The following is a 15637-nucleotide window of genomic DNA, read 5'->3' as shown; positions in this document are numbered from 1 at the left end:
AATTTATGTCATGTTAATTAGTAGAGGTGATAAACATTACCACTGAAATCTACCCAATGACTTCATACCCATACACAGGTGCCAAGGATCCAAGTGCAACCGACCATGACTAGTAATAATCAGATACATACAGATTAGAGACGCATGCGCCAACATCTAAGTGTTATTAGCAAAAACAATGAGTATTTCTGTAAGAAACAGTATATTTTAAAATAAGTTTATTTTTTTAAAAAAATTTTAGAAGGTAGGTGTAATGGTGCACACCTTTAACCCCAGGCCGTGGAGGCAAAGGCAGGTGAATTTCTATGAGATCAAGACCAGTCTGGTCTACACAGTGAGTTCCAGGGGTGTTGGGGCTATAAATTACCACTCTGAGCAAATCCTCCACAGTAAGGAAATCATTTATAAAGGACTAGGTTGTCAAATCAAAAATTTACTTGTCTACCTGGCCCAATATGGGTATACACACCTCTCAGCACACAGGACAGTGCCTCCCTCACTACACAATAAGGCCTTATCTCAAAACAAAACAAACACACAAAACAAAAACTAAAAAGATAATCAGAAATCTATCAGTCATCCCAATAAAGATTTGCCCAGAGCCAACTGGTCTGGTTGTCTTCAGCTATTTGTAAATGGCACTCAGTCATGTTAATTTCTGCCTTGGTTGAGTTCCCAAGCACTTGGAGTGAGGAGGTAGACGGTCAGGGCAATTGGAGGAATATACTTACACAGGTATGCTTGCTCAGTATGTAGATGGGCATTCAGATACTGTCTTTCTTAAGCAGTGAATACTCATTTCATACGTCCTCAACAAAGAACAGTCACTAACTAGATCAAAAGCACTAGTTTATAAACTATACTGATTTTGCCTCTAGTGGTTCTGTGGCTGCTGTTCTTTCCCCCAAGTGGTCCCATAGAATTCATCAATTATGGGAAAAGGACAACCACGCTGGATCATTCCCAAAGGAAGTGACAGGGTTGGGATTATGGTAAGTAGCATCTGATGTAGCTCCTGTTGTATGATCATATGTGTATGTGCCCAATACTGACTTACTTCTAGCAATCCAGATATGCTTCTTCAGTGATTAGGTGGCAAAAGACCGATTTGCTAGCATGTACTCATGCTGGGTTGAAGAAAGCTACTCTATTTTGAGACTGAAAAGGCAGGGACTAGGAATCAAGGGAGGCCTGCAGCCAGCTGCTCATGAGGAACTGTGGCCTTAATTGAATAATTCAGAAAAGACTGTATCCTGCCCCTAGTCATGAAGATGAGTGAAAAGGAAGATCCTTTCCAGTCAAGTCTGAATGAAGTGTTGAGAGAGACCTACTCAAAGGACTCAGGCAAGCTGCACCTAGATTTTTGGCCCACAGCAACTGTGAGATAAGAAATGTTGTTTTAAACTACTAAGTTTTAGAGTAATTTGTTATGCAGTAAAGGATAACTAATACAGGTCAGTTTTCTCTCAGTTTGTCTAGGAGTCAGTCCTCAGCTATTCAAACACTTATTTAGCTGTTGCTGTGAAAGAATTTATAGGCATGAGTAAAGTCTATAGACAGTTCATTGCAAGTAATGGAATTATAAATATTCTGTGCAGGCCTTGTTTAATGAATCATAAGGCCTAAGAGAAGATAGCCCAATCCCAGACAATTTCAGACAACAGCACAGAAACTTCAACACTCCTGGGAAATGCTAACAGATGTCAGTTAGAAACACTGAAAACACATACACTGAATAAACCCTCAAGGTCTGCGGTAGAATTTTGTTATTCATTCTTTGGATGCAGAAGGAACCCAGGGCCTTATGCATGCCAGGCAAGCCCTCTGCCATTGAGCTACATCACCAGGCTTAGGGGTGGATGTGTACAAAATGAATTTGGACAGCCCCTCTGGCTCATTTTCTCCCCCTCCCCTTTAATAAATTTATTCCAGGACCATAAAATGGATTTTGATCACACACAGACACCCCTCCCCTCTCTCCTTCCTCCATACTACTCCTCCCCCCGATTTCCTGTCCTCCATTATTATCTGTCCTTTTCTTTTTAAAAATTTGTGTGCTTAAAAAATTGTTTTTTAGAGGCCTATAGATTCTATTCCAGGCCCCCCACGTGCTTCTGGGTGTGGGACCATGCCCTGAAGTCTGGTCAACTTACCAGGTGTCACATCAGCAAGGAAAAATGTCTCTTCCTCTCTGAGCATCCAAGAGTTACCAATAGATACTGAGCTAGGGCTTGGGTTTCCTGTCCCCCTCCCGCATTCATGTTGGGCTCCTGTCTGTCTGGCTTTTCACCAGAACTTGAGAGTAAGATTCTATTGCTGAAAACACTACAGAACAAACAAAGAGAAATCAGCTGGAATTGACTTGGAAGATGTATCCCTGCTGACTAGTTTTCACAGTACTAGAAGATGCTACGCTTACAAAGAAAGTCAATCATCCACATTGCCCAGCTGTGAACCCTGTGAGCACCCAAATGTACAACAATAACATGAATAGTATAGGAGAAACCAGCCACCTTCTAATTGGATGTAAGGCCACTACAGAACAGGGAGTCCATACTTGACACTGTTACCAGGATGAGAACCTGTGGCTAGACAAGGGGAGAACTACTACTATCGTTCTGCTAAATAGACAAAATAGTAAACTGACTCACAGTGACTAATTGTTATACTCACAGATTAGTACATCTCTTAGCTCATCAAAGAAGAATCAGAGATTCTTCTTGCAGTAGATGGAGATTAATACAGAGACCCACACGTGGTCAGTGTGCAGAGAATAAGAGACTGTGGCATGCTAAGCCCTAAATGATACTATCTCACCTTCTCGTCCCAAGGCTCAGGGATCATTGCAGAATAGGGGCTGGAAAAACAGTAAGCGCCAGAGGTGGTAGATGAATACAAGGAAATGTGTTATCTGGACACCACAGGGTAGTTGCACACATGAACCCACAGCACTTATGACAGCAGGCATAACATAAGACTTCTTTTTCTCTTTTGATGACTTAGCAGAGAGGCCTCAGTGAGTTAAAAAAAAAAAAATAGGCATGCCAGTCAGCAGGGTCCAGAGGCTCCTCCCTCCTAACAAGCCCATTTTTTCCAACTAGGGGACAATGATATTTCCTGATCCCCTGATGATATAGATATGTAAAGCATTATATAGACCTCCCCCTCCACAGAAACATGGCTGAAATGCCAGACCATCTATGCCATCAGTATTTGTTAAGATGGCAAGGGTATGGGGGGATGATATGTACTCTGTTTTTTGCTTATAAATCTTCTTCTGGCAGACGTGTTTTAGTTGCACCATAGGGTTTTAAGGAATATCCTAAAGCTATGGCTTTCCTTGGGAGTTTATAATTTATCCACAGTTCTCCTAATCCAGTTATAATTTTCCAATGGGTTCACTTTTTTTTTTTTTCTTTTTGGTCTTTTTGAGACAGGGTCTCCCTGTAGCCCCAGCTGTCCTGGAACTCACTATATAGACCAGGCTGGCCTTGAACTCACAGAGATCCTCCTGCCTCTGCCTCTCGAATGCTGGGATTAAAGGTGTGCACCACCACACCCAGCTTTAATGGGTTCACTTTTAATGGTAATAAGTTTAGTCTGATTGCACAGCTGTTCATCTTTATCAAGTTTTCTAGAAAAATACCAAAGATAGTTGACAGTCCAGAGCTTTCGCTTCAGGAAAGACAAAGGGTTTCATTTTTCCCAGGTTTTCCTCCTCTAATCTTGGACTGATACCTCTATGACCACCAGGAATTAGTCTCTCCATTTTCTAATAAACTGAATCAGTTTTTAGCTAGCCAGTTTTTATAAGAACAACAATCTATTTTTGTATTGGAAATCATAGGCAAATTCTCAACAGTAACAGAAGATTGTATCTAGCATGCTAAATTTAGTAAATTTTAATTTCTGTTAGAAACACTGCCTTTTTCGACATAAAAGCATAGGTCTATCTAGTCACAATGGGACAAGATTCTGATTGTACTTGCTCTGTTTAATCACCAGAGAAAGTTTTTGTCCTTGTTTTTGCTGGGGGGCGGGGGGTGGAACCTCAGGGCTTCCAGCTTGTTAGCAAGGGCTCCACCACTAAGCCACCCCACCCCCCACCCCCAGCTAGCCTTGGGAAACTTTTGACCTTGCGTTCCCATTAGTTATCCCTAGATGGCAGCAAAGAACTCCAGCCTAGGGTTAAATTCTGCACTCCAGTCTTGCTTTCAATCAATACACTCCAGTGCTGTAGGCTGACTTGGTCAGAGCTCTGCAAATACATGGTACACGTGAGCCTCCACAAGGGCCCTCTTTGTGGCTGGGCTTAAAATTAAATTGTGACATAGCCACCCCTCACCCTCACTCCCCTGTCACACGGGGCTCATAATGCACTCCATGTGTGTCTGAGCCCCTGGTTCATTAAGTCAGAATCAATCCAGTGGCGCCTCATGTTTTCTTGAATCACAATTCCACTGCCCACTTCAGCCCATCAGCTAGGCAGCAGTGTTAAACATGGTTTGTAGCCCAGGCTTTTATATAACCAAACCTCCATAAATGGCATTTGCCTGAATGCACCAAGGCACCAAAATAAGTATGATTTTTGTGAGTCCAGTTGCAACTGGGGTTCTGGCTGTGACATGCTGGTAAAGTTCAACACACTCAGTGGGAGAGGGAAGGAGGAGACCTTGGTTTGTAGTGTTTGCTGATCTCCATACTGTAGTATTTTCTCTCTCCATAGGTTCACTTTTTGTGGTTTCAATTACTGTAGGTCAACTGCAGTCTGCAAATATTCTTCCAAGAGAGACATGGCATTCACATAACTTCTAGCATGAGTATTGTAATTATTCTATTATTAGCTGCTTCCCATTCTTAATTTATAAATTGAACTTTATCTTAAGTATGTATGCCTAGGAAAATGCCCAGAACATGTAAGATTTGGTACCTATAGTTTCAGACATCCCCTGAGAGTCTTGGAACACATCTCCCATGGATAAGAGGGGAATAATACATGCCTGAACTATGGCTGATTTTAAGGCACTGTGATGGAAGAGGAATTGGGATGAAGATGTCTGTCTACCATTGGCTCCTGTAAGTTAGTGTCAGAGGCTCTAGCTGGCTTGGTTTGGGGTCAGGTCCAATGTAGAGCTGGTGAAGGGGACAAGTACTTTCTTTTTTTAATTTTTATTTTTTACTGTGTTATTATTTCATGCATGCGTATAATACATTTTTACCAAACCCAGCACCCTTCACCTCCTCCCAAACACCACTGCTCCCTCCCAACTTCAAGTGCTATTTTTAAAAAAAAACTCACTGAGCCCATTTAGTGCCGCCTGCATGTGCATGGGTGTAGGGCCATCTACAGGAGCATGGATAACCTCTCAGGAGCCACATCCCTGAAGAAAACTGACTTTTTTTTTTTTTTTGGAAGGAAGTTTGACTTTTTAAATTAACTTTTACAAAAACTTTATTGAGAATTTCATACATGTATATAAGGTGTTTTGATCAAATCCATACCCACTCCCTCCCCTCCAACATTCCCCCCTCTGAAGAGGTAACCCTAAAATCTTTTAAGGATTAGATGCTAGCTTCCAAATACTTTTGACATTTTGACATTTTTGGCCTTTGGAACAGTGTGTGTTGCTAACAGGAACAAGGACACTTTGACTTTTAGCCAAGAAACGGGCTGCATTTCTTTGGGGTCTTTTTACCCTAACTGCCTAGCCAATTCCTACCCTTATTATGCCATCCTCTGAAGGGGTTATCCAAATTGCCAATAGGGAATAGGGACGCAGACCACTCTGGGTTCTTCCATGTGGAACAGGGATGCAGGGTGAGGCAATTGGAGTACCCCTTCAGTGAGTCTATCTAAAAGACTCCCAAATTGCATAACTCTGGGATAAGCACTTTCAGCACAAATCTGTTCATTTGTGTTGATGCCCCCCCAAGAAGAAAGATGTAACTCAAATGCAGGATAGAGTACGGCAAATGAGGGGCCCAGAGTAGTTTAAGGAATCACTCACTCTCAACATCATCAAGTGCAGATGGTCAGATATAAGGCCCTCTGAGTAATTCCTTAAATCTTTCATCCTAGGAATCACAGTAGCTGCATGGCTTCTGCCATCCAATAGAAAGTATATCAATGTACTGGCCTCCACTGAGGCATAATGTCTCATAATGTCCTACCTATCCTTCTTATCCTACATTACCTTGGGCACACATATCAATTCAAGGTCTAATGCCTAGCCCATTTCTGAGGCCTACTGGGGTATTCATTGGTTGACTCAACAGTGTAGCTTTTGATTCAGCTAGATAATCACATAGATGCAAAGGCCAACTCCTCACCAGTTTACTGAGTTTTGCAGAAGAATGCAAGGTGGTGGGTATAGCAGGGATGCTGTCTCTATGCCCCTTCAAGTCCTCAAAGTGGCCCAGGAATATTCTTTAGTGCCACCCCATGACAGTTTAGTCCCAAAGAAACAAGCAAGATTAGTCAGGCTGTGCAAGAGCTTCCCTAGTTTAGTAATCTCATGGCACATGAGGCAGTAACTCTTGTTCTGACTGTTGTAGGACAGGATTGATACCAGTGTCCTGCTCTGCTTCCAGTACTCAAGTAGAGTACCTAGACATGTTGTACTACATTCGGGAAAGCTTAAAGCTGTGGCTTCCTCCCAAGTGCTTACAGTTCATTCATAGCCCTGCCCAGCTCAGATGCACTTTACCATCTAGGGTTTTGTTTATCACAGGCCGTACTGGTTACAGAGCTGAGTTCTGCCCTTAGCACATTACAGAGAAACAGTGCTAGAAAGGGATCTAAAGGAAGCCATTTCCATAGACAGAAGGAGAAAGGGTAGAGTTTTTATTAAGCCTTTATTCACATACAGCAGGGCACAACATCATAACATTTAAGAAGGTAGGAAATAAAGAAAATGCCCTAAACCTTCCAGAAAAAAAGAACAGATCTCAGGCAGGATGTGTGGTAAAGGACTGCGTAGCAGGCACCAGGCTAGGTTTGACACCAGCAACACAAAAACAACAACTACAACAAAACCTGTACCAAGTCTTAAAGGTTGACTAGTCAGAATAGCTCTGCGCTTTTCAACAGCAACTCCAGAACCCAGAATCCCTGGAGGAACATCTTCAAAATTCCAACTGAGCCAAAAAGTAGATCTTTCAGATATTCAGTTTTAGAGATTTGCCTGGAGATACTATTTCTCAGAAAACTTCAACACTCAGCTTTGTCCAACCAAACAAAAGAGTTATTGAGGAAGATGTGGAAATCCAAGACAAAGGGGTTCTCTCACAGGAGAAGCAAAGTGTCAGAGTGGTGTTGTGGAGAGGTTGCAGGACCTTCAGCAGGCCTGAAGAGCTCAGCACAGAGTAGGATGAGAGGGGAATCAGGAGGGGTGTATCGGGGGTGGGGGGTACAAGGAGAGGAGGAGGACACTGAGGAGGGGAAGGAAGAATCAAACTAATTAATCTGAATATATGAAGCAATTTCTATTTCTGTCAAAGAATCTGGTATGGAAGAGGGCAATAGTTACCAGATTTGTTGAGTATACTAACCTGCCACTTCTTTTTGAGGCAGGTTCTCGCTATGTAACCCAGGCTAGCCCCCAAATTCAATATCCTTCTGACTTCTCTTTTTGAGTGCTGAGATTACAGATGTGCCATGCCCAGCATCTTAACAGCTATTTCTAGCTCCCTTCTCCCTTCCCTATACTATAGAGACTGGAAAGTTAATTACCACCTCTCTAAACTTTTCCTGTAGTTATAGGTAACCAAGAAGTTGTTCTAGTAAATGATCTGTCATAAAAATATACTGAAGACTTTCAGGAAAAATTTGTTTTTCCTTATAACTAGATAGATTGGGCTGTTTCTGTCTTGGTTGTGAACTGATGCCTCGATATGCAAATTATAATGCAACTGTAAAGCAAAAAACCGACATTCCAAGGGCACTAGGAAAACAGAAACAGCCTAACAGCCTGAGTTACTAATGCTGTAGATAAGCCACAGTACCAGACAGCCTCTCTCTAGACTTAGTGAGAACTATTAGTCAGGTTTCTGTTAAAGTTGAAAGCACCGTGAAGAGTTCTTTCAATCCTGAGGCTTGGACCCAGAGTCTTATCCATGCTATGTAAGCACTCTACCACTGAGCAATAAATATTCTCAGCCCTCTTTTTACCTTTTAAAACGGGGTCTCACTAAGTTGCCCAGGATGGCTTTCAACTCATTCTGTAGTCTAGGAAGACCTTGAATCTGTGGTCCTCCTATCTTAGCCGCCTGAGTATCTGAGATTATAGGCCTGTACCAGCAGGCCTAACAGCAACAAAGAATTCTCAGATAATATGTGGCACATGAAAACTGAATACTCTTTTCATTGGGAGTATATAGACCATGTCTGAAAAATTTTAAAACCAGAAATAACAGAAGTACGCTATTTATTTAGAAAAGAAACATGATGGTATGTACCTGAAAACAAAGCTCAAGTAATTAAAAATGGATATTACTGAGGAGTGGAGATGGGATGGGATAAACCTTCTCGTAGGATTTCTCAACACCAGTACTTTTGGCATTTTGCAGTCTTTACCCATATCTGGCCTGTGCCCACTATATGCTAAGAGCCACCCCACCTCTTCCTCAGTTGTGACAACCAAAATCGTTTCTGACCGTTGCCCAACAACTCTGTATGGCAAAATGGTCTCTGTTTTAGTGTTATTTTATTCTTTAGCCTTAGTAATACTGTCAATGTACTAATCTGACAAAAATTATGGGTAAAGAAACAGTATGAGAGAGCTAGATCGGATGCCGGTGTCATCTCCTTTCAAATGCCTGTCCCTCTCCTGAGCTGACCTCTCTGGGCCTGTGTCCCACTCCTTTCCTCCCAGTCGAGCAACAGATAAGATGAAGACACTTACCCCCTAGGAACGCACACTCATAGTGGCTGCAGGTCTTGTTTGTGCTTTGAAGGACAAGGTCATTGCCAGCTCCTTCCGGCGACACTTGAAAAATCTCACTCAGAGGTATTAAAACAATTCTTTTACTTTGTGTACCAAAAAACTTTTCCACGGGCACTCCAAAGCAGGGGTAGATAGTCAGCACAGTGTACTGTTGGTCAGTTGCTGGAGGTTTGGTTGAATATGCCAGAGTGAAACTGCCAAGCCTGACTCTGTTTATCCCTCCAAATGCAAATGAAATGTCTTGACTTGTGCTATAGACCGCACTTTTGTAACTCTCCTCACAAGGTCTTCTCAGTACCTGCAGGCCTCTTACCAGGTAAAAATGAAAAGCTTTGAACTGAAAGTCGTAGATATAATCTTTTCGGGATTGGCCAGTTGTCTTCACAGCTTGGTTGAACATGTGGTAAAAGGGAGTCTGCTCTTGAGCCTCTGAAACATAGGCCATCAGGGCCACTCCATAGTTATCCTTAAAGTTCAAGGGGAGAGAAATCCCAGCCTTCCGAGCCTCCCACTTGATTTTCGCATTTTCCCACACAGTCTCTAGGAGCTGAAGGTTTGCCAGTTCCTCACTGAGCAGCTGGGGAACATACTTCATCTCCATCCTGTTGCTGCATTTCTGGTATTCGTCGTCAAATGCATCCTCAGCCATGTCTAACATTTCTGCCTTTACCTGCAAAGCAAAAGGAAATGAACACTCCTGAAAGAAGTGTTTAGTTGTTATAATTTTCTCTCACAGCACTATGCCCACTCTCTCATCCCTTTTCATTATGAACTGCTATAGATAGCTTTTCTCAGCTATGACATATTCATATGAGGAGGTATGGATAGGTACTTTGCCTGGAATTCATTCATCTGAGGACTGTGATGCAGAGGAAATGGAAGACCTCAGTGGCAATCCAGGCTTTGAACAGTATCCTTAGCTCTATTTGCTTGACTCTCAACACTGCTTTGTATAATTTGAAACATCATGTATAAAATATTGTACACGACAGATAAATAGACAATGGCAAACACTATTATTCCCTTTGGTGATACTCCCTTTCTCATATGACACGGGCAGAACTGATTTTCCACTCCTAGCCCAAAGTCAAAGGTGATCAAGGCCCTGCAATTAGAACACCCTAAAAAAATGGATCTTTTTTCCTTTAAAACCATATGTTCTCTGGATAATATTGGCTTAGGTCTTCCAACAATTATTCTTTCAGTCTTGTCAGGGGGACTAAAGCAATGTCTGAAAGCAAATCAATGAAGAAAGATTTATAGTACCAAAAGAAAGATAAGGCCCAGAGACACACTTGAGGCCTTTATTGTTAAGTGCCAGACCTGCACTTGACCTGCCTGCTTGATCCTTTGTTTGAGTGCTCAAAGACCCTTCAAACATAGCATGCCTATGACCAGCTTTATAAATTCACTGCCTACAACCACTGGGAACAACCATCTCTCCATCTGTTCGTGGGAAGGTTTCCTAGACACTTCCTCCTTAGGCAACCCCTATAAGGCATCTCATTTCTAAAGCCGAAGAAACATCTCCAGTGTTCTCTCTATACACTAGATATAGAGAATTCCATAGGAAGTACCTCACTTAATCCTCACAGCAACCCCTGTGGGGTAGTACTATCCTTAACCTCCCTTAAAAAAAAAGATAAGGAAACTAAGATACAGAGAGATTAAGACAGAGTCCTGGTTCCAGAGTCCTGTCTTCTTAACCAAAATGTTCTGTTGCCTCTAAAAAATGAGAATGTTTCAAAGATGAAGCCCACAGACATTTAGGTAGGACTGTTAAAAGAGATGAATTTTTCTAAAAATCCTTTTACCAATGAGATAACTTACTGGGTCAGCACCAGAAATGTTGATTACTAACCACAATACACTCTGCTGGGAAGTCCCTGAGACCCCCACACTCCTAGGTTTGTAGGTCAGTTTCTTGATACCTGAATTTGAGCTTCAGAGATCAAGTCACTGCTGTCTCATAGTTAAGAAATGCACTTTCCTTGTAGCACAGAATGTACCAGAGTTCAGCTTGGGCACCAAAGCATGATTTATCTTCAAGACCTCAACAGAAGACAGACTTGAAACCACCGCCCACATTCCTCGCCTCATATCAGAGTTCCGATATGTTCTTGTCTTTTCCTTATGCCTCAAACCAGTCTCCACATGTCTAATTTTAGGCATCAAGACTTCCTGGCCAGACACCATCACTGATTGTGTGTTCTGAACAGTGCGTGCCTTAAGCAGTGGCAAAGCTCTTCAGTGCTACCACCATTCAGGACAAATGAATGCATTCAAAGTAACAGGGACAAAAGATAAGGCGAATGAGCTGATTGTATTTTCTTCCTCTGATTTAGCCACTTAAAATAAAAGCTCATAATAATGAAATTCAAGTATCAAAAATTCAAAATTCACGTTTCAAATATGTGGAAATGACATAAATGTTCCAAAAGAGAAATTGGCTAAATTACAAAACATAAATGAAATAAATGTTAAAGTTATCTCGTGAACAAATACTTAAAAGGCAAATTAAAACCACAGGAGGCACCCCTTCACACCCCTAGACTGGAAGCAATGATAAAATGAAGACAGAAGGAAAATAACAAGTGATATGAGGCTGCAGGTGAATCAGAACCCTGATACACTGCGGACAGGAGTGTAGTAGAGTGCAGCCATATGGAAAATACTTTGTCGGTTCTTCAAAAGTTACACATAAAGTTATATGACCCAGCAACGCTACTCTAGATATGTCCTGAGAACTGAAGCATGTTCACAGTAATGAGCACCTGCTATCACGTAGCGTAAAGGCAGCCCTGCCGATTCATTTTCCCTTAATAGGTTGTACTAGCCATAGAAACAAGCTGTCATGTGAGGTCAGCAAACATCACTTGTCCTGCTCTCCAGATGTCAATAATTATACAGAAGAATTTAAAGAAAACATATCCACACAAAAACCTGTACACAAAGTTCATGGCAATACTATTTTTTAACTGCCATAAAGTGGGAACAGCCCAAATGTTTATCGATTGATAAAACGTGGCACAGTCATATAATGGCATTGTTATTCTTTGATAAGGAGAATGAGATATGAATACATGATACAATATGGATGGGCTTTGAAGACATTCTGCTAAGCAAGAGAAGTTAAGCACAAAAGACTGTATGTCGTAAGATTGTGCCTTGCTGAAATATCATCAATCATGAAGTAGATTACTGGTTGTCAGAGAATTGGGGAAGGAGGGAATTAGAGCTGACTCTGGTAAGTAAAGGATTTCTTTTTCAGGTGATAAAATGTTATGTAACTAAATAGTAATGGTTGTACAACATCATAAATACACTAAACGTGTGGTTTAAAATGTTGGTTTTTAAGGTTTTTAATCTCATTATACAGCTCAATTAAAAAAACACCCTGCAACAGAATGTGCAGACCACAGAATACACAATGATTCTCTAGAAAGTGGATCAAAGTACTGAATTTAAAATGTATAAAAAATTTTAAATTAGCCGGGCGTGGTGGCACACGCCTTTAATCCCAGCACTCAGGAGGCAGAGACAGGCGGATCTCTGTGAGTCCAAGGCCAGCCTGGTCTACATAGTGAGTTCCAGGACAACTAGGGCTACAGGGAGACCCTGTCTCAAAAAGACAAAAAAATTCTTTTTAAATTTTAGGTATTTTAATGAAGGCATTCAAAATCAGTGCACAAATAGAGGCAATAATAGCAACTAACAATATGTGAAGGGCAAGTGAGATACGTGTTTTGTATTATATATTAAAGTATATTGCACAGTATTTAAAGGATTAACTGCAAATAAAATCATAAATTTCTATCAGTAAAAAAAACTATGAAGAAAGTCATTATATAGTTTAATAACATGGAATCAAACAACGTGTCATTATTTGGAGAACATGATGTTTTCAGACTATTTATTGACATGGATAGACACATAGCACACTATTACTTAAAGACAGGATTTAAAATGTTATATTCAGGGGCAGACATGGCTCAGTGGTTGAGTACTTGTTACTCTTGCAGAGGAGCTGGGTTCAGTTCCCAGCACCTACATGGTAGCTCACAACCACCTATAACTCCAGTTCCAGAGGATCTAATACCACTGAGGGCACCAGGCATGCACATGGTGAACATACATACATACATACATCAATACATACATATATGCACACAGACACACATACACATAAAATAAAAATAAATTTCTTTCTAAATCCTGTGTGTATTAATCTTATTTGTATATATACTATTAATCTTATTTTTAAATGAACTACATAGAGACAGAGAAAAGCTAAGATTATATATACCAATCCCTAAGAGTCTTTCCCTCTGAGTAAGAGAATTCATCATTGAATTTTGCTGCTCTCTTTGCTTCATTTTAACTTTTTGACTTTCTACAGTTACCATGTATTTCATCTGTCAGACAGATGAAGAAGGTACTTACAACAAGTTAGTTTACCTATCCAGGCTTTTCTTGGCCCACATAGATGCCCCAGGAAAGTTATCGGGTTTCCAGGCCAGTGACCACATGCTTCCCCATTCCCAGCATTACCTGGAAGATGTCCATTAGAATCATGGCTGCCAGCAGCATGGTGACCATTTCAAAATGTCTCATCTTCATTTTTCTCTTCTAAATTAAAAGGAAAAAAAATCAATTCTGTAAAGGCTTACCAAAGAGGTTTAGGGGAGCAGAACAAGATGATGCTATATATTTTCATTCTGGGTAGATATGTGATAGTCACAGTAATTATTAATAAGTTCCTAACGGCTGTAAGAGTCATTCAATTTTATCTAGATGTCTGACACCTTCATTCTGGAGTAGGAAACAAAAACTTGAGAATGTCTGTGATAGTCTCAAGATCAAATCCGCCTTTTGCCATACAGCCCCGACATGCTTCTCCACCACAGTCATGCCTAGGCATATTTTTTCCCTATCTCTAAATCTCCTCTCAGCATACATAAAAAGTAACACAAATTGGAACCAGCAGTCTCAAACTGCACCCCACCCCCAACTCCCAGTTTCTAAGACTTCTCTAGAAATCTATCCATGTGTACCGTCTATTCTTCTACCTTCTTCGAAAGCTACATGCCCATTTAGGTGGAAGGGAAGACATGATGAGGTTGGTAGTACACAAAGCAGATTACCTGAGGTGACCTTTCCCCAATTATTCATAACCAATAGAAGCCTAGAGGTGAAACTAGTCTCTTTTTTAACTTGATGGAGCTAGGAACCAGGAAGGCAGCAATTCTAATAAGATTATATAACTCTACTGGCTGAATGCCCAATTCGTTCCAGTACTTATGGCAGTGGAACAGGTAAACAGGAAGGCAAGAGGTCCTCGAGGGTTGAGGCTATCCGGAGCCAGTAACCAACTCAATTAAGGACTCCAGGCAGGTGGCCTCTAGTTCCTCCCACATGCATATGCTCCCACAAAGTCAACATTACCATAACTGTGATGGAGCTGAAATATGATGGTTTCTTACCAATCATCATATTCTGGACTCTGAAAGTGGGAGCGAATGGCATAGGGGAAAGTAGAGAGCCTTTTCTGTACATCATTTTGGCCCCAGGTTCCTGTCTTTCTTCAAAAGCAATTTCTTTATCTAGAGACACAAAAATACAGTACCAAAATGCTACTTTTGTGCTAAATTTCCTCTCCCAAAAATATATGGAATACAACATTCAATAGAATCTTGTTCACAGGCAGTATGTGCCAAGCCAGCTGTGGTCAGGATTTTCCTGGGAATCCTTCACTTCTGTAGTCTTGAGTGCAAAAAATCAAAATGTTTACCTGGTGTTTGTGACTTTGGAGTAGTTTAAATGATGCCACGTCTCAAATTGATTCCCACTTTCAGCTGTGATGAGCGTCCCTCCAGGATGGGATGTTGTTGACAGTGAGACCTGACAGGGGAATGCTTTTCTTTTTATAACACCCCTAGCGGTAGCTGGCAGTGGCACATTGCCCCACTGGTGTTCTGCTATTTATAGCTGGCCCCCACACTCTGTCCCGGAATCACTGCTGTTAACACTTTCAATCTCCAAGAGGCCTGCGAATCCACAGCAGTGCCCTCTGCCACACAGCATGTTTAGTTCTGAGCCCAGTTCTGAACTTCCTTCAGTAAGAAAACATTTCTCAACCCGAACCCTTTGACACTCATGTGTCACTCTATTACATGGATCACATAACTGAGAGGGTTTGCTTTGCTAAACACTGTCAATGGTAATGGCTGTCTCCACTCACTACCCAGCTGACTGTGTTTCAGGTACTGTGACAGGTGCTGGGATACACGGACAAGCAAAACAAAGTATCAAAAAGCTTTCCCAGTCTAATAAAATTAACTAATACGCATACTGCACCTGAACAGAACACAGTAACAATTGATCAATACAGAGTTGGATGAGAATGTTAAGGAGGAAGGGACTTGGCAATGCCGTGACAAGCCTACGCTCTTGAATTAAAATATACACGGCAACCGGGCGTGGTAGTGCACGCCTTTAATCCCAGCACTTGGGAGGCAGAGGCAGGCGGATCTTTGTTAGTTCGAGGCCAGCCTGGTCTACATAGTGAGTTCCAGGACAGCTGGGGCTACAGGGAGACCCTGTCTCAAAAAGACAGAAAAAAAAAAGATATACATGGCAATTTATTGGCTGTAAAGCTGAAGAACACGCAGGAATTTCACTATGGACAAAAA

The 15637-nt window shown here is 41.4% G+C and overlaps 1 protein-coding gene across 2 annotated transcripts in view; it reads right to left on the bottom strand.

Moving 5' to 3' along the window:
• The window catches only part of Art3 (ADP-ribosyltransferase 3), a 34746-nt gene extending 19909 nt beyond the window's left edge, over positions 1-14837 (bottom strand). For both annotated transcript variants that reach the window (XM_008843497.2, XM_008843498.2), the window contains exons 1-3: positions 14737-14837; positions 13497-13574; positions 8904-9615 (exon numbers count right to left, since the gene is read on the bottom strand). In XM_008843497.2, coding sequence (XP_008841719.1) covers positions 8904-9615; positions 13497-13565 — 781 coding nt within the window. In that variant the 5' untranslated portion in view covers positions 13566-13574; positions 14737-14837. The remainder of the gene's footprint in view (positions 1-8903; positions 9616-13496; positions 13575-14736) is intronic.
• Positions 14838-15637: the final 800 nt, after the last annotated feature.

Source organism: Nannospalax galili, unplaced genomic scaffold (assembly GCF_000622305.1).
Source record: "Nannospalax galili isolate Female #2095 unplaced genomic scaffold, S.galili_v1.0 scaffold800, whole genome shotgun sequence".
Taxonomy (NCBI): Eukaryota; Metazoa; Chordata; class Mammalia; order Rodentia; family Spalacidae; genus Nannospalax; species Nannospalax galili.
This window is presented reverse-complemented; position numbering and strand designations above follow the sequence as displayed.